At 53.3% G+C, this 17,083-nt stretch overlaps 8 protein-coding genes across 8 annotated transcripts; 3 read left to right on the top strand and 5 right to left on the bottom strand.

Annotated features, from left to right (window-relative positions):
* Positions 1 to 72: 72 nt before the first annotated feature.
* NUU61_000113 (bZIP transcription factor) lies at positions 73 to 1,938 on the top strand (the record flags this gene model as incomplete). The annotated part of the gene is made up of 2 exons (XM_056650697.1): positions 73 to 1,066; positions 1,124 to 1,938. 2 exons carry the CDS (start codon positions 73 to 75, stop codon positions 1,936 to 1,938), a joined length of 1,809 nt encoding a protein of 602 aa, XP_056515547.1.
* Positions 1,939 to 2,318: 380 nt separating this feature from the next.
* Positions 2,319 to 6,098, top strand: NUU61_000112 (ribonuclease Z; the record flags this gene model as incomplete). The annotated part of the gene is made up of 2 exons (XM_056650696.1): positions 2,319 to 2,334; positions 2,506 to 6,098. The coding sequence occupies 2 exons, from the start codon at positions 2,319 to 2,321 to the stop codon at positions 6,096 to 6,098; spliced, it is 3,609 nt and encodes a 1,202-aa protein (XP_056515546.1).
* Positions 6,099 to 6,323: 225 nt separating this feature from the next.
* On the bottom strand, positions 6,324 to 8,463 carry NUU61_000111 (fungal specific transcription factor domain-containing protein; the record flags this gene model as incomplete). Its single annotated transcript, XM_056650695.1, has 5 exons — positions 6,324 to 6,852; positions 6,954 to 7,201; positions 7,265 to 7,702; positions 7,761 to 8,125; positions 8,178 to 8,463. The coding sequence occupies 5 exons, from the start codon at positions 8,461 to 8,463 to the stop codon at positions 6,324 to 6,326; spliced, it is 1,866 nt and encodes a 621-aa protein (XP_056515545.1).
* Positions 8,464 to 8,772: 309 nt separating this feature from the next.
* Positions 8,773 to 9,263, bottom strand: NUU61_000110 (uncharacterized protein; the record flags this gene model as incomplete). The annotated part of the gene is made up of 2 exons (XM_056650694.1): positions 8,773 to 8,875; positions 9,001 to 9,263. The coding sequence occupies 2 exons, from the start codon at positions 9,261 to 9,263 to the stop codon at positions 8,773 to 8,775; spliced, it is 366 nt and encodes a 121-aa protein (XP_056515544.1).
* An 87-nt stretch (positions 9,264 to 9,350) lies between these two features.
* Positions 9,351 to 13,624, top strand: NUU61_000109 (ABC transporter ATP-binding protein; the record flags this gene model as incomplete). The annotated part of the gene is made up of 9 exons (XM_056650693.1): positions 9,351 to 9,437; positions 9,491 to 9,678; positions 9,743 to 10,399; positions 10,451 to 11,634; positions 11,694 to 11,869; positions 11,925 to 12,454; positions 12,537 to 12,652; positions 12,704 to 12,891; positions 12,947 to 13,624. The coding sequence occupies 9 exons, from the start codon at positions 9,351 to 9,353 to the stop codon at positions 13,622 to 13,624; spliced, it is 3,804 nt and encodes a 1,267-aa protein (XP_056515543.1).
* Positions 13,625 to 13,817: 193 nt separating this feature from the next.
* Positions 13,818 to 14,072, bottom strand: NUU61_000108 (glutamyl-tRNA synthetase; the record flags this gene model as incomplete). The annotated part of the gene is made up of 1 exon (XM_056650692.1): positions 13,818 to 14,072. One exon carries the CDS (start codon positions 14,070 to 14,072, stop codon positions 13,818 to 13,820), a length of 255 nt encoding a protein of 84 aa, XP_056515542.1.
* A 385-nt stretch (positions 14,073 to 14,457) lies between these two features.
* Positions 14,458 to 15,480, bottom strand: NUU61_000107 (glutamyl-tRNA synthetase; the record flags this gene model as incomplete). Its single annotated transcript, XM_056650691.1, has 1 exon — positions 14,458 to 15,480. The coding sequence occupies one exon, from the start codon at positions 15,478 to 15,480 to the stop codon at positions 14,458 to 14,460; it is 1,023 nt and encodes a 340-aa protein (XP_056515541.1).
* Positions 15,481 to 16,073: 593 nt separating this feature from the next.
* NUU61_000106 (alpha/beta hydrolase) lies at positions 16,074 to 16,856 on the bottom strand (the record flags this gene model as incomplete). The annotated part of the gene is made up of 1 exon (XM_056650690.1): positions 16,074 to 16,856. The coding sequence occupies one exon, from the start codon at positions 16,854 to 16,856 to the stop codon at positions 16,074 to 16,076; it is 783 nt and encodes a 260-aa protein (XP_056515540.1).
* Between the last annotated feature and the right edge of the window lie 227 nt (positions 16,857 to 17,083).

Raw genomic sequence — 17,083 nt, 5'->3', positions numbered from 1 at the left:
GCCGTTTATATCTATCAGCCTTCCCCATCTCTTATTCCCCTTTCAGAGTCAGGGGCTAGGCATCACTCCATCATGGCCACTCTCGCAGAACACCCGATGCAATCCACATCGGCCTCCCCTATGCCTAACATGACCGCCAATTACGACCACGAACTCGACTCCTTCATCAATTTCGATCAGATTGCCTACACCTCCACCGACCCCTCTCGCCCCAAGGTTGCTTTGGCCAGTCAGCCCTCGGTCGCGAGTGCCGACTTCAGCGCCAGTGACGCTCGCAGTGCCAGTTTTGCTTCCAGTGGACAGTCCCCAATTGCCTACCAGGCCCCTAGCCACCAATATGAAGATCACCGACAGCAGACCGGTCTGCCCCCTGGAGCCTTGTCCATGACCTACAACCAAGTCAACCCCATGGGCTTCGGCAACGGAAACCAGGGATTCCCCATAAACAGCGACATGTTCGCAAGCCACATCAAACGGGAGGACCCTCCCCTGGACTTCAACACGGCCCCCGTTCGCAACCCGTCAGAGATGGACCTCGAATCAGACGCTTCCCCCTATTTCTTCCCGGCAAACCCCGGCAACAAGAGCCAGTTTGTCGACCCGAACGCTCTCGGCGGCCATGAGCTGGCTCAGGCGGGCCCATCGACCCAGGTCGGTCGCATGTACCCTGGTATGCATCAGCAGCAGGCTGCGATGGCCAAGGCGGCCCAGCAGCAGAAGCAGAATGAGATGCTCCGTCAGCAACAGATGCAGCCGCGTCGGGTGGAGGAACAGGTGCCGAGTGCCCCCCAGCAGAACCGTGGGCCTCGCCAGCCGGACCCCGTTGTTGAGGAGCGCATCTCTCGCCTCCTGCAGCAGATGAGACAGAATGCCATGCTCTCTAACGAGGGCTCCCCGACTCCATCCTCGTCCATGCCTAACATGGCCAAGTCCAGGAAGGACGAAGCCGACATGGACGAGGACGAGCGCCTCCTTGCCAGCGAGGAGGGCAAGAAGCTGAGCAGCAAAGAGCGTCGTCAGCTGCGCAACAAGGTCTCTGCTCGCGCATTCCGATCTCGTCGCAAGGGTACGAACATCTGAATCTTGTTTCTTTATTATTTTCATCACGCTAACATCTTTCCAGAATACATTGGCCAGTTGGAGAGTGAAATTGCCGCCAGAACGAACGAGGCCCATGAGGTGCGCCTGCAGAACCGGGCCCTCGCCGAGGAAAATGCTCGCTTGAACGACTTGGCCCGCATGCTCCTGGGCTCTCCCCACTTCGCCTCGTTTTTGAACGACATGCCTGACAACGCACTGCCGGCCCAGCACCAGCCTCAGCAATCTCAGCCGCAGCAACAGCCGCAGCCGCAGCAGGCCCTGCCCAAGGAGACCAACACCAACCACGGCCAAGAGCTCCCGATGCAGCAGAACCCCCAGGTTAGCATGGTCATGGTCCCCAACCAGGGCATGGACACCGCTGGCATGGGTCTTAACGGTGGCTGGAACTCTGGAATCGATATGAACTACGCCAACACCCCGGTCTTCGCTGTCCTGGATGTTCCCCAGGGCCCCGTCCTTGATGCTGAGGCCTTGTCGGGCAAGTCCTCGCCCCCGACTCTTCCGGAGAGCTCCAAGGAGGATGCCCCCGTTCTCGAACAGCCTGTTGGCGATGCATCGAACCATGACTCCGATATCGGTGTCGCCAACCCCGATGTGGAAATCGATGAGTCGGACCCTGCGTTCGCGCTCTTTGTCGATGCTCCCATGTCTGCCCCGTCCTCTGAGGATGTCGCCTTTGATGGTGTCCCCACCGAAAAGCCAACCCAGATTGCGCTGGTTGTCGACAGTCCATCCGGTGAAGTCAGCGCGGCCTCCAAGCGTCGCTTCGACTACTTTTGCCACAGCATGGAGGCCGCCTTTGAGCGGGTCTCGTCTGCTACCTCCCATCTCCAGTGATTCCCCCATTAGCGTCCTGCCTTTCTGGCTGTTTTCCTTGTATATCTCTCTCTTTTGTTGGCCCTATCGCTGTCTTTGATTTTTCTTGCCGTGGTCTTGTCATTATAAATTTGCGCTGAAGGTTCTTGATATATTTTGCGAGTGATCAATATCGCCCGAGGGAGTTTCGAGGCGCTGCATTGTGCGTCTCCCGGGTTGGGATTTATGGGTGGAAATTTGGAGCGATGTCTCTACAGGCGCAAATGATGGATCGGCGGAGTAAGAGTCTCAAAATTGATTCCTACGGCCATATCACTTTACTTTACATTCCCCCCTGTCTTTTTCGCTCGTAAATCGTAGCAGGTAGTGTCTTTCTCCTTAGACAGGACAGACTGGGTATTATGGAGGACTTGGTGGGTAAGTCCGAGGCGCGGCTCTGACGCACCCAAGAAAAAATGTTGACTCTTCGACTTGTTACTTCCGCCCTCCCCCATTCGCCTCCAATGCGTCTCTAGATTTACTTGCTCTTCATCAGTCCCCCAGCCAAATTGGCTTCCCTTCGTGTTCGCGGTACTCTGTTTACCGCAGCCTCTTGTGCAGCCGGGCGCGCATGTCCTAGGTCTTCAACCTCCACGCGAATCGCCTTTCAAGCCCACCACAGTACCCTCAATCGGCAGTCGTGGAAGTCAACAGAGAAGAGACCAGCGTCGAAAAATCTGCCTGTTGCACGCACGTCGACTCGCAAGAAACACGCAGACAAGGAACCTTCGCGTGTGCCAGCCAGACAACCGCTGTTTGGCCCAAATACCTTCCTCCTGCCAGGCCCTCCGCTCATCTGGAGCTCGCGAAAAGACCTCCAGAACTACGTGATCTGCGATACATCTCTATTCAAAAAGGCCGAGACCGAATCCTCGCTGCCCGCGGTGACCGGACTCAAACCCATGAAGTTCTTCTACCAGGTCATTACGACCCCCACGGCCGACACCCCCGGCACGACCATCGCCCTCAATTTCCCAGACAAGCGATACTTCTTCGGCCAGCTGTCCGAGGGGACCCAGCGCGCGTGCACCGAACGAGGCATCAGGCTTTCCCACCTTACAGATGTCTTCATCACCGGGCGCACGGAATGGGCCAACACGGGCGGTTTGATCGGGATCATCCTGACTCTGGCGGATACGGTGGCCACCTCCAACGCTGCTATCGAGGAAGACAACAAGAAAAAGGCTATTCGAGCAGCCAACCAGCTGCGCGGGAAAGCCAAGCCCCAGGCTATCTCGAAGCAAAAGCCGGCGTTGGGCACCTCTGTTTCTACCCAGGACGGACAGATCGTTGCTGAGAAGGGCAATTTGACCCTCCATGGAACGACGAATCTCACGCACACGGTGGCTACCGCTCGGCGATTTGTCTTTCGTAAGGGGATGCCGGTGTTTATGAAGGAGTATGACTCCGAAAGCGTTGCTAAGCAGGCATCTGTCGGTGCAGAGGATCCGTTCGAAGAGCCGACTTGGTCCGACGCGAATATTAAGGTCTGGGCCATGCCTCTTAAGCCTCGTCCGGTGGCTAGCCCCAAGGCTACGTCGCAGACGCGGTCACACAGCCCGCGGAAGCGGAGCTTGGAGGAATTCCAAGAAAGTAGTGAGCAGAGCAATGAGCCTGCCGGTCAGCTCGACCAGCGAAGCAAAGACAACCTGATGAGACAATCGATTGTGACGGACATGTTCAATTCAACCTGGAAGATGGATGCCCTTATCGAAACTCCCTTGGCCGAGGTGAATTTGCCTGCTGCTATGTTCGTTCGCAACCCGGAGACCAAAGACCTCGAGCCGTACCACCTACCTGAACGAGGTGAAAATGAGCCACTGCCTGACGTCAAGGTGTTTGTTCGACAGCCCTGGCCCGGTGCAACCGTCGAGAGTCTCCCACCTACTACTCCTTCCCCCGAGGCGCTGTGTTATATTGTGCGGAACCATGACGTTCGGGGGAAATTTGACCCTGCCAAAGCCAAAGCGCTGAAGGTGAAGATGGGCCCGGACTGTGCAGCTTTGTCTCGGGGAAAGAGCGTCCAATCCATGGACGGCCAAACCATTACCTCTGATATGGTCTTAGGGCCTGCGCGCCTGGGCAAAGGCACCGCCATAATGGACCTGCCTTCGTCGGAGTATGTTGAGGATATGATTAATCGCCCTGAATGGAAGTCGCCTGCCGTGACGACTGAACTGCAATCTTTCATTTGGATCCTGGGACCGGGCGTTGGCGAGAATCCCAAGCTTCGCGAGTTTGTCGCGAGCATGTCCCACTGCGAACACACCGTGTCGAGCTCGGACTACTGTCCCAACTACTTGGCACTGACCAGTGCTGCGTCATCTTCCGTTCGGCTGGCTCGTCTGAAAGGGGATAGCTACTCTATTCCTGTTCATGACAACGTCACTCTTCCACAGCCTGGCACACCCACAGCCGGCTCAGCGTCTGCCACTGCCGCCCTCAGCGACTCTCCGTTCAAGCCTGTCGCACCTGGATTCATCATCGACATGGAGCCACAATTCAAACTCAACAATGACGAAGTCATGACCCGTTTGAATACAGCGGCGACATTGCACCGGATCCCGCAAGCTGTCGAGCAGCGCATGTCAGTTATCCGCCGCCGCGTCGCCAAACCGGCATTCCAGAATCGCTTGCAAGAGCTTCGAAAAGATTTGCCTGGGGCCAGTGCTGAAATCATCGCGTTGGGTACTGGCTCCTCCGCTCCCTCTAAGTACCGTAACGTCTCTGCCACTTTGCTTCATGCGCCTGGATACGGCTACTATCTTCTTGATTGTGGTGAGAATACCCTGGGCCAGCTGAAGCGAGTATTTGAGCCGGAACAGCTGCGCGAGGTACTCCGGAATCTGCGAATGATCTGGATTAGCCACCTGCATGCGGATCACCACTTGGGTACGGCCTCAATCATCAAGGCCTGGTATCACGAAAACTATGGGTCTGAGGCTACCCCCGCCGCCGAGCCCGAAACCGATATGGCCAAGATATTGCAGGAAAGAAGACTGTTTGTGGTTTCCAACGAAATGATGATTGCTTGGTTGGAAGAGTACGCTGCCGTGGAGAATTATGGATTCGACAAGCTGGTGCCTATCAGCGCAACCCCCGAGACTATTGGGCCCAGCATAGTCACCCGATTCGCGTACCGTCATTGTCACAGCAATGGAAGCCACCCGGGCCAGGACAAACCAAGAAAAACACCTCTCAGTTTCACAGACAAATCCTCTCCTCTCACACCCCTTCTCAAGTCCGCCACCGGCCTGGACGATTTTCTGACCACCCGGGTGAAGCACTGCCGCGGGGCCCTCGCCGTGTCCCTCGTCTTCCCCGACGGATTCAAGGTTTCGTACTCGGGCGACTGCAGGCCATCGGAGAAATTCGCCGCGATCGGACAGGGCTCGACCGTGCTCATCCACGAAGCCACCTTCCAGGATGACATGGTTGGCAACGCCATCGCCAAGCGCCACTCAACCGCCTCCGAGGCTCTGGAGGTTGGCCGCCGGATGAACGCGCGCTCCATCCTGCTCACGCATTTCAGCCAGCGCTACCAGAAAATGGCGTTCATCGACCAGCGCGCAGGTACCGACCACCACGACAACGTGGCGTCGTCTCCCCAAGCCGAAGCCGCCGCCGCCGCCCGCAAACGGGGTGATGCCGATGTCCCCCTCGACGAACCCGAAGGCCCAGAGCCCACTCTCAACTCCTCGGCGCATCTGTTGCTGGATGACCTCCGCTTCCCCAGGCCAAACCGCCGAGCCCTGCCGCGTTGTGACAACCAGGTCCCCGGTGTGACCGCGCCCGTCGCTGCCGCCATGGACTACATGCGCATCAAGGTTGGCGATCTGGCTCTCGCGCAGGCCTATGCGCCTGCGTTAGAGAAACTGATCGATATCCTCGAGCGTGCCTCTGCCCAGGAGTCGGACCGTGCTAAGAAGGAGCGCCAGGAAGAGGAAGGGTCCCGAAAGGCGAAGAAGAACAAGAAATGGCCCAAGCATGCTGCTGCCGAGGCTGCTGGTACTGAGACTGACCCGGCTGCTACTGCGGCTGCGGCTGTAGTGGTGCCTGAGACTACTCGGGCTCAGAACCCTAAGTCTGTGTGGAGCGCCAGCGAGAGTGAGAGCGGGTGGGAGACCAGTGATACCGAGTAATCCATGGATGTCTCCTAGACGGCATATAGATTCCTGCTTCGCTTTGTGTATTTATACCCATCTCCTCTTTTTGGGGGGTTGCATTAGTGGATCTTCTGAACAGTCTTTCTTCACTCTGCCATTGCCGCTCATGTAGATGATTCGTCTTAACACAAGCACCATTAGATAAAGCTGCCCAGTACACACCGTGTCCATGCATACATCATCCCAAACCCAACAAAACAATCAAAAAGGCAAATCATTATGATCCAGCAATTCCATGACATGCTGATTAAAAGAAAACCAATTCCCCAACCGAGCCCCCTGATCCTCCCAAGTGCTGGTCATACCACCTCCCTGGACGGGATCCAGCGTTCCCAACCCAGGAGCATTATCTCCCAACCACGCCATAGCCTGACCCTGATGGGTTTCGGTTTCTTGGGTTTCAGTGCCAGTATGAGAAGAATGATTGGCAGCAGCCAGAGCCGTCTGAGGAAGCCCCAGCGCACTAAGATGCGCATCCATCTCCATCCGCAACCGCAACGACTCCTCCTGCGTGGGCGTCGGCGCCCACCGCAGCTCGGTATGCCGCAGCGCCACGCTATAAAACACCTGGAAGAGGCGGTGGTGCTTGGCGATGGCTTTGGAGTGGCGGCAGGCAGATTCGATGGAGGTGACGAAGCTTTGCATACGGGCCAGGTCTTGGATCGCGCCTGTTTCGATGACGTGGCAGAATAGGACGATGAATGGGGCGAAGGGGACGAAGAAGATTGTCCTGTGAGTGTCATTGTGAGTCTTTCCTTTGCTTGGAATAAAATTAAAATGGAGAGTAGGGTAGGGTAGGGTGGGATATAACGGGAGAGGTAGGGTATGTACCAGTTCAGATGGGCCACTACAAATGTGTCTTGTGCTCTGAGCTCGGCCATGCACTTTTGGTGCTGCTCCAAAGCTTCGCGTGCGGAATTAGCACACTCTGTGCTTAGTAGGGTTCCTGAATCGCTCTGCGCGGGCATGGCTCGTTGGACGAGCGTCAGCATTGAGAGATGCGCCACTTCGTCCGATGTAAACAACAGACTGGCTATCTGTCGTCCGACGATACTTGTAGTACACTGAACCCAGCGTTCCTGGATAAGGAAGTATATATTTAGTGGTTTTGATCATGATTTGAAGACAAGGTGAGAGCTTACATTGATTTGACGAGATATCTCACAGCTCTCATTCAGTTCCTGCGACAGCTCTATCACCCGGCGTCTTCGGACATCCACAGGAAGCAAAAGTGCTTTTGCGCTGTATATCTTTTTGTAGACCTGTCCGGCCAGACGGGCGAGCTTCACTTGGTGGCCACAATAGTCTAGGGCCAGCGAATACGATCCTTGAGAAGAACCTGGTAGTGGAACTGTAATATCGCAGTCTGGGATAGTCGATGAACGGCCTAGTCGTAAAGACAAGAATCTTTCAAGCGAGTACACGGCCCAGAATAGTAGGCCCTTTTCATTCGGCTCATTTGATGTCCTGTCTGCGCCGACGGATCGAGTGTGATAACCGAGTGAATATGAGCCTTGGGAGGCCGCGCTGATCAGAGTCCATGCTAGAGACGGTTTCGAGGTATCGACGGCATGTACAGTCTTAGATACCCTTTGTTAGCCTCCATGCACATATCTCTTGAATGGCTGCAGGGCATACCCCTAGAACGAGGGCAAGAATCATATCGTAGGTGGCTTTCACGTAGAGCGATAGCCCTGAAAGCGCTGTCTCGATATTAGTTTCACACATGGAGGCCAGTGTGTCGTATTCATTGGGCGAGTCCTCTGTTGATCTAAGCTCGCTCCACTGCAACTCGGTGCGGGCAGCTGTTTCTGTTATTTTTTTTATACCCACAGCGTAGGAATTGCAGACAGGAGGGACCTTACAATACAGCGCGAGATTGAGGATGATGAACTCCGCATCCGAGTAGTCCTGCGAGAAATATACCTTGAGGCATAGATCAGACAAGTTTTTCAAGATATATGGAGGGTCAAAAGCATGAAGAAAAGAGAATTCTCGTTCTGCTGCCGGAATCAGCGTTAGCTCTTCGATCAAGAACATGCTGTCGAAACCCACCCTGTGCATCTCGCAAGACAGCGACGGCAGTCTGAATCGGAGGCATTTGACAGCTCTGTGGACCAACTGCTCCTGTCATTTGTGCTCGTGGAAACAGGGGACTGGGCGATGTGCGCTGGTCATTGAATACGTCAACAATGTGTCCGAGAGTGTTCAAGAGTTCTCCGATTTCTGAGCTGGCCCCTTCGGCTTGGTCGGAGCCTGCTATATCTTTCAAGAATTGGATAGCAAATGTAGAGTGTGCGGATAGCGACGACTGTCCCTCAACCACCATCTCGTTTGCCATCACTTCCCTTGACCCGGTCCCTGCCCGGTCATTCGGCGATCGACCATCCTTCCTTTTGCCCTCCGATAATCTGTCTGGGGGATGGAGTGGGGATGCTGAATGAGTAGAGCCTGCTGCTGGGGGCAGCATCTGCTCTTTTCCATTTGAAGAGACTCCATTGTTTGCGTTTTGCGTCTCTATCAGATGGGCCAACCAATTGAGTCTTTCCTCGATGCGGTCGATTTTCTCTTCGCTAATCAATGCATTGAAATAAGCAATTCGGTCTAATATGCACAGTGAGACTGACTCGGACCTACTATGTCGAGGTGATCAAGACCCGAGCTCGCTTCTCTCTCGGGGCACGTCTCGATGTGAAGCACTGAACCCCGGCGAGCTGGCAATTTGAACAGGGCGAGGTCCGGTCGCAACGGATCTATAGTAGTTAGGACATCCAGACATAAAAATCATGGTCTAGCCCAACCTTTCGGGTTCGACATGGCTCGCACTAGCAATCTAGTTAGCACACTGCAGACAGCACGGCTCGGATAGAGATCGTACCGCGCGCGCGGCAGCCGATGGGGCTGGACCCTCCGTGCTCGTATGATTCGGAGACATGTCATCGATTCAATCCACGGGTACTCGGGCCTTTGGAAGTGCAAACGGTCCGAAGAAGTAAGTGCTGTCTTGGGTGACGCTGGCCAAGCATCCCGGTGTCCGCGGATCCCGCCGCAGCCCCAACCCAACACTCTCGCGTTCCGCAACCCCCGGATTTCCGAGATGCCCACGCTCGTCTTCAGGCAGAAGTTAAAGGGGTCGAACATGTATAAGATCTGCTGTCATCAAATAATGCAGTTTTGCTCAGGAAAATATTTGTCCGTCTCTGGTTACTGCTCGTTTAGACACTTGCCATGGACGCGAAAGAAAAGGAGCTCAATATCGACGACACATCCGACAAAGAAGTGGCACAAGAAGAGACTGCTTTCAGCGCTTATCTTGTAAGTTATCATTGTTTTTTTCCCCATGGGAGTTTGTGCTAAAACTATCGCAGCGAATCTTTCGCTATGGATCGCCCACCGAGTATACATTGCAAATTGCAGCGACTGCCTGCGCCCTGGGATCTGGGGTCGCCATGACCATGGTCAACCTGGTGTTTGGCCGGTTTATCACTCTCATGGTGGATTATATCTCGGGTGCTTTATCGCCGGCGGTCTTTCGCAGCGAAGCCGGCCGATTATCGTATGTTTCTTCTTCTGAGCAGACTGCGAAAGGGTATCTTGTTCTCGTACTGAATCCAAAACAGTCTCTATTTTTTCATTATTGGAATTGCGCGCTTTGTCCTCACCTATGGATACAGCACCCTTTTCACGCTCGCCGCGTACCGTATCACGCGAAGCATCCGCCATCAGTACCTCAAGGCCGGCCTGAGCCAAGAAGTCGCCTTCTTCGATGCTGGAACAGGCGGTGCCATTGCCATGCAAGCTACTTCAAATGGAAAGCTTATACAAGCAGGGATATCGGAAAAGCTGGGGCTTGTGTTCCAGGCGATTTCGACGTTGATATCGGCCTTTGTTTTGGCATTCGTCACGCAATGGAAGCTGACTCTAATTTCTTGCTGCATTGCTCCAACCATTCTCATCGTGATTGGAATAACCTCTGCCATTGACGCTTCAATTGAAACCCAAATACTCCAGATTCTGGCGCAGGCGGGATCCTTTGCAGAGAGCATTTTCTCGAGCGCTCGCACGATTCATGCTTTTGGGCTTCAACAACGACTCGTGGAAGATTTCGACAAGTTCTTGCAGGCTGCACAGAGACTCGGTAATAAGAAGAGTCCTCTGTATGGGTTCTTGTTCTCGGCGGAGTATAGCGTGATTTTTGCGGGACACGGCTTGTGTTTCTGGCAGGGCATTCGCATGTTAGCCCGGGGAGAAGTCGCAGAACCGGGTGATATATTTATGTTTGTTTGCCCAGGCCTGTTGACATTAGAACAAATGCTAATAAGATGCAGCGTGCTCATGTCGGTGATCATCGCATCGGCGAGTCTCACCTCGATGGCCCCATTCCTGATTGACTTCACACGCGCTGCCTCCGCAGCTGCAGAGCTATTCCGGCTCATGGACCGCATTTCGATAATTGATCCGTTTGATCCCTCTGGAGAGAAACCTATGGAGGTGACGGGGGACATTAACTTCGACCGCGTTTCTTTCAGCTATCCCATGCGCCCTGGTGTGACAGTGTTGAGTGATTTCTCGCTACACATTCCCGCCGACAAGACAACAGCTCTTGTCGGAGCGAGTGGGTCAGGCAAGAGTACCATTATCGGTCTAATCGAACGATGGTACAATCCATTGTCGGGAACAGTTAAGCTAGACGGCCTCGCCATCGACCAGCTCAATCTTCAATGGCTGCGGAAACAGGTCCAGCTCGTCCAGCAAGAGCCTGTATTGTTCGCCGGTACGGTATTTGACAACATCGCCAGCGGCCTCGTTGGTACACCATGGGAGAACGAGTCAGAGCCCGAGAAGCTAGTCCGAGTGAAAGAGGCCGCCCAGATCGCCTTTGCGCATGATTTTATCTCTGACCTCTCAAATGGCTACGACACTGTCATTGGAGAGCGAGGGGGCTTGTTATCTGGCGGCCAGAAGCAGCGTGTTGCAATCGCCCGGAGCATTGTCTCGCAGCCACGACTCCTACTGCTCGACGAGGCCACGAGTGCGCTTGATCCCCATGCAGAGGAAGTTGTTCAGCAGGCCCTTGACCGTGTCTCGAAGGGTCGCACAACCGTGACCATTGCGCACAAGCTGGCGACCATCCGCAACGCCGATAATATTGTGGTCATGGAGAAGGGACGTATCGTCGAGCAGGGCACGCATGGATCACTGTTGGAATCGAACGGTGCCTATGCCCGCTTGGTGCGCGCCCAGGACCTGTCAGTGACTGCTCGACAAGACCCTGACGACGATAATTTGGATACCTCAGATGAAGCGGATGAGCAGAAGCCAGTCGAGCTCACCAAGACACTGACTCGATACTCGACTTCGACGCGAGGGGGGCTGGAAAAGCAGTTGGCTAGGGATGATTTCAACAACTGGAACTCGCTGGGACTCCATCATACAGTCTGGCGGGTGGTCAATTCGACTCCAGAACTCAAATGGACGTATCTGTTTCTGACCCTGGGATGTCTTATGGGAGGTAAAGCCAGCGTTTATTGCATGAATACGGGATTTTTGGGCTAACAAGATTACTCACAGCGGCGGCTTTCCCAGGCCAGGCAGTTTTGATGTCCCGGTTCATTGAGGTTTTCCGACACACCGGCTCAAAGATGGAAGAAAAAGGAAGCTTCATTGCGCTCATGTTTCTCGTTCTCGGCATCGGTTGTCTCATCACGTATTTTATAATCGGATGGTGCTCGAACACAGTAGCGCAGGTAAGACGCCGGACAAGTCTGATTGTGAGTTGGGCAATAGCTGAATATATGGAAGACCGTCAGTCACAAATATCGGAAGCAAATCGTCGCCAATATACTCAAGCAAGACATGCAATTCTTCGATCGTCCAGAGAACTCCACCGGAGCGCTATCCAGCCGTGCAGACTCGTACCCACAAGGTGTGTTCGAGCTCATGGGCTTCAACATCGCTCTCATTATTGTTGGCTCTATAGCTGTCATATCCTGCAGCATACTAGCTCTAGCCTACGGGTGGCGACTCGGGCTGGTGATTGTTCTTGCAGGTCTCCCGCCTCTGCTGGTATCGGGCTATGCGCGGATCAGAACTGAAGCAGCCATGGACCGCAAAATTTCGAAGAGCTTTGGTACCAGTGCGTCAATTGCTTCCGAGGCTGTCAATGCCATCCGAACGGTCTCTTCACTGGCGATCGAGAGGTCTGTCTTGGACAAATACACCCGTGAATTGGATCATGCGCTCGCGGCATCGACGAGACCTTTGCTAGTCATGATGCTTCCTTTTGCATTTACGCAGAGTGTCGAATACTGCTTCTTGGCTTTGGGATTTTGGTTAGTGCAGTACCCCCTTATTTTGCTTCTTTTGTTGTTTCTTTCCATTCTCTCTCTTTCTTTCTAACCCCGTTTTGCGCAGGTATGGATGTCGATTGGTCTCATTTGGAGATTTGGGTCTAGTTGACTTCTTCGTCGCTTTCTTGGGAGTGTTTTTCTCCGGCCAGCAAGCGTCTATACTATTTGGGTTCTCAAGCAGTAAGATCGATCTAAGAACCCAGTGCGTTTAAACTGTTAACCACGATGCAGGCATGACCAAAGCAACTAACTCCGCCAACTACATCTTCTGGCTGGAAGGACTTGAACCCACCATTCAAGAAACAGCCGAGAACCATGACACTGGTCCCAATGGGTTTAAGTCTCTTCAATTGAACAATCTGCAATTCTCCTACCCAATGAGACCGCATGCTCATATACTACGCGGCATCAATCTCGAGGTCAGTACGCGGATTCCTTCATGAAATAACATATCCAACTAACCCAACTGTCCAGATAACCAAAGGACAATTCGTCGCCTTCGTTGGCGCATCTGGCTGTGGAAAAAGTACCATGATCGCCATGCTCGAACGCTTCTACGATCCAGTAACAGGGCACATCACAATTGACTCCACAGCCCTAGATACCATGAATCCATGGCTCTACCGCAATCAAGTCGCGCTCGTCCAGCAAGAACCAACTTTATATCCCAGCACGATCCGCGAAAACGTGTCAATGGGGCTACCCACAACAACCAATCCCTTATCAATCTCCGACTCGGAAATCGAAGCCGCCTGTCGAGCCGCCAATGCGTGGGATTTCATCTCGTCACTACCGGACGGTCTGAACACGCTGTGTGGTAGCAACGGATTCCAGCTCTCGGGCGGACAGCGGCAACGCATTGCCATCTCGCGAGCTCTGCTCCGCAACCCGCGCTTGCTTCTGTTGGATGAGGCGACGAGCGCGTTGGACACGCAGTCGGAGCGGATTGTGCAGGATGCGCTGAATGAGGCTGCGGCGCAAGGTGATCGGATTACGATTGCAGTGGCCCATCGGTTGTCGACTATTAAGCATGCTGATGTGATTTGTGTGTTTGATGGTGGTAGGATTGTGGAAACTGGGACGCATGAGCAGCTGCTTGCCCATGGCTGGCTTTATCGGAAAATGTGTGAGGCTCAGAATCTTGATATGTAATTGGTATCTACCGCGGTAGAAAAAAGTTTGGGTGAATTTGAAGCTATCTCTAATCATAGAAGTTCACGTATATCTGTCTACTTTTCCTGCATGATTGAAGATCCAATATGGTGTTTACTATCAAAAACAAGACAAAACAAGGTAAATGAACATAAAAACATAAATTCATTGCCATTGCCTTTCCATTCAATTCTCAAACTCCCTTCCCAGTCGGAATGCTGAACAGCACAGCAGGCTTTCCATCCTCATATGCTCGACCAACCCGGAAGAAACCAATGCGGTCGAACTGGATCATATCGTCCCTAGCAAGGCTTGCCACATTGCAATCAGCCCATGCTTTGGTGCGGAACTCGGCCTTTGGTGTCATGAATGAAAAGAGGTCATCGTCTTTCTCGAGCTTGTCTTTGACGATCAAGTAGTCGAAGTCGACCAGATCGACGAGAATCATATTGGTTGTGCCCTTGGCTAGCCAAGTCACTTTCTTGTCTGTCTTCTTGAAATCGCCCTTGAGATGGAGGCGTAGATCCAATCCTATAATGACTCCGAACTTATCTCTTGAGATGTGATAACCGCATTTCCCCAGTTCATGAGGGCTATTTCCTCGTTCGGTTTGAAGAATGCGGCATCTCTTTGGCTAAGGAGGATCTCCTTAGAATATAGGACCCCTTTTCGTTCCTAAAGACACGTTTTTGTTGTGTCTTAGTTTATTCACCGAGCTAAGCCCATTAATCCCATCGACAGTTGCTACCACGGCATTGTCTTAAGGGATGGACGTGTATCGAGGAGCAACCGGAGCAATATATTTCTTGTTAGTAGCCCAGAAAGATGTCCAATCAAGATTGATCACGTTTTGCCTTGGCCCTTGCCTCAAAATGAACTTCAAGCGCAGGGACTGTCATTCCTCGACGCCTGATCCCACGCACTGTGGGCATATGAGGATCGTCCCAGTCACAGACAACACTCTTCTCAGCCAAGGCAGTTAATTTTCGCTTTGAAAGTACAGTTCGAACGAAATTGAGACGCGAGAAATCCCAAATATCAACGTGGCGGACCCTCAGAGCCTCCTGGATCCAGGAGTACTGCGGATTCCGATCTCGATACTCGTTAGTTCGGAGAGCGTGTTTGACGTCCTCAAGGGAATCGAGGAACGGGGCACAGAAACCATAGGTTGGATAGATCTTCCATGTTTTTCCCGTCCGGTCGTGAGGCTGGAGGTTGCAGCGGTACATGACTGGATCCCGCAGGCATTTCTCAGGGTAGTCAACGGAGATCTTTGCGCGACTGCACCACTCCAGGCCCGAGCCTGCTTTCATCTTGGCAAGCTGGGAAAGACTGTCCTCCGCGCTCATATCTCGACACGCACTGGGAATTCCCTTTCCCCTTTGATCTCTCATAACGTCTTTTGGCGTGTTATCTGTATAGGCCTTCCCGAGCTGAATGAGTTTGACATACCCCTCATACATCTTCTGAAAGTAGTCGCTGGAGTAAGAGATGCGATCAGGCTGAATTCCCAGCAAGTTCAAATCCTCCAAAATGGAATCCTGGAACTCCTTGGTCTCTTTCGAAAGATTGGTATCGTCAAAATGACAGATAAACGCGCCCCTCGACTCAGGACCGAGGTACTCATGGGCGAAATAATCGTTCAACAGGGCGGCCTTTGCATGCCCAATATGAAGGTAGCCAGAAGGCTCAGGAGGAAACCTTGTCACAATCCCGTTCTCGGTGTTTTTCAGGCCAATGTTATAGCTTGCCCCAGATGCACTTGCAGCGGCGTTTCTTTGGCGCGCGGCACATTGCCAAAGTCCGCCACAATAGCTGCAATCCGACGATTGGAGAGCTCGATAAAATCGAACCATTGGCTTATGTTCAGGCAATTTCGTCGCAGACCGGCTGTCACTTTGTTTCCGCGAAGGACACCCCAGACTACGATGTCGGCGAGTGTCAGTGAAGAGCCAACCATGTAAGAACGTAATGTGAGGTGTGATTCCAACTCCTTCGTGGGCTGGTCGAGTGATTTGAAGTCGGGAATGGTAAGATCCACAGAGCGATGCAGCCATTCATCGACCTACCAAAAGATGAGAATTATTGAGCCGTTGAGATGGAGTTACGACAAACCTCGCTTTTTTCGTTCCCTTCGGAACAACAGTGTGGTTCAGGAGGTATGGAATGACAGACCCGTCGACGATGTTGCCGTGGTTTGTTGTCAGAATCAGTTTCTCGTCTCCCTTTCCCAGTGACAGTACGTCTTTGTACTCAATCACAATTTCAATATGGTTGTTCTGGTGAGGAAGTTGAGACTCAGTCGACAATGGAAGTGGAGCGCTACAGGGTCATCAAGGGATCGGCATGGCCAACAAAGAACGAAGGGAAAGAGTCATTTACCATTAAAAGGCTTGGGATGACACATCTGAAAATTGTACGTATTGATATGTCCATGGATGCTATGATATTACGCCGAATTCCTCGTGTCTTGCGCCGCCGCAACAACCACCCGCCCCATTTCCTCACGCTTGGTCAGAAAGACACTGTGGTTGGACTCGTACTCCGCCGTCTTAACCTCGACGCCGTTCTCCCGGACCTTGCGCAGCATGATATCTTGAAAAGATTTGAAGACGGCATAATCATCGGTGGTGTGGACATAGGTAATGGGGATGCGACGCCACGCATCTCCAGCCGCAGGGGTCGCCATAGCCGAGGCTGGGAAGCGCACGAGATGCGGCAGCGCAGCATCAATATCGCGCTGGTCCATGCCGCCCAACAGCGACCGCACGGGGTCCACTGGGAACGTGGTCCCGTCATCGGCCGCGTGCACAAACTGCGGCAGAAGCGACGCGGAACCGGATTCGTTGATGATGTCGAGGACCGAGGTCCCCGGCTGGAGGAGGTACGCGCATAGATAGACCAGGTGGATGATCCCGCCTGTCGCGCCAGTGGCTTGTCGCTCGCGGATGCTGAGTCCCGTGCTGGCGTCCGTTCCAACGATGCCTCCGTACGAGTGCATCACCAATAGCACTCGTTCTCCGGACTCGACTAGCCCTACAATCACTTCTCGCACGCAGCTGACATCGTCTGGCAATGAGGCTGTGGGTGGCTGCGCTCCGTTGCAGCTGGGGAGCCGTGGGCAGTGCACGGTGAATCCGAGCGCTATTAGCGTGTCGATAAAAGGTTGATAGCTGGCAGGAACCTGCCAGGCGCCATGGACGAGAACGATGGTGGGTAATGTAGATGCCATGGTAGAATTTCTCATGGTCTCTCTTGAGGTGTAAGGAGGGGGATAGCCAGGCCTAAACACTTGGATGAGACCAAGCTGAGCTGCAAGGATAGTGGGGCGTCATCAATTATTTATAGAATGTTTTTTTGGTATTGATTTCTGTTCCTCGTTCGAAGCGTGAGAGCAGACAGTAAGATTGTCGTGCTGGATAGCCTCATCTCGGATCCGAAGCCGTATCACGCGTTGCC

This window comes from Penicillium alfredii, assembly GCF_028826965.1.
Source record: "Penicillium alfredii strain IBT 34128 chromosome Unknown utg000001l_segment0_segment0, whole genome shotgun sequence".
NCBI lineage: Eukaryota > Fungi > Ascomycota > Eurotiomycetes > Eurotiales > Aspergillaceae > Penicillium > Penicillium alfredii.
Note: the sequence above shows the minus strand (reverse complement) of the source record. Positions and strands in the feature narration are given on the sequence as shown.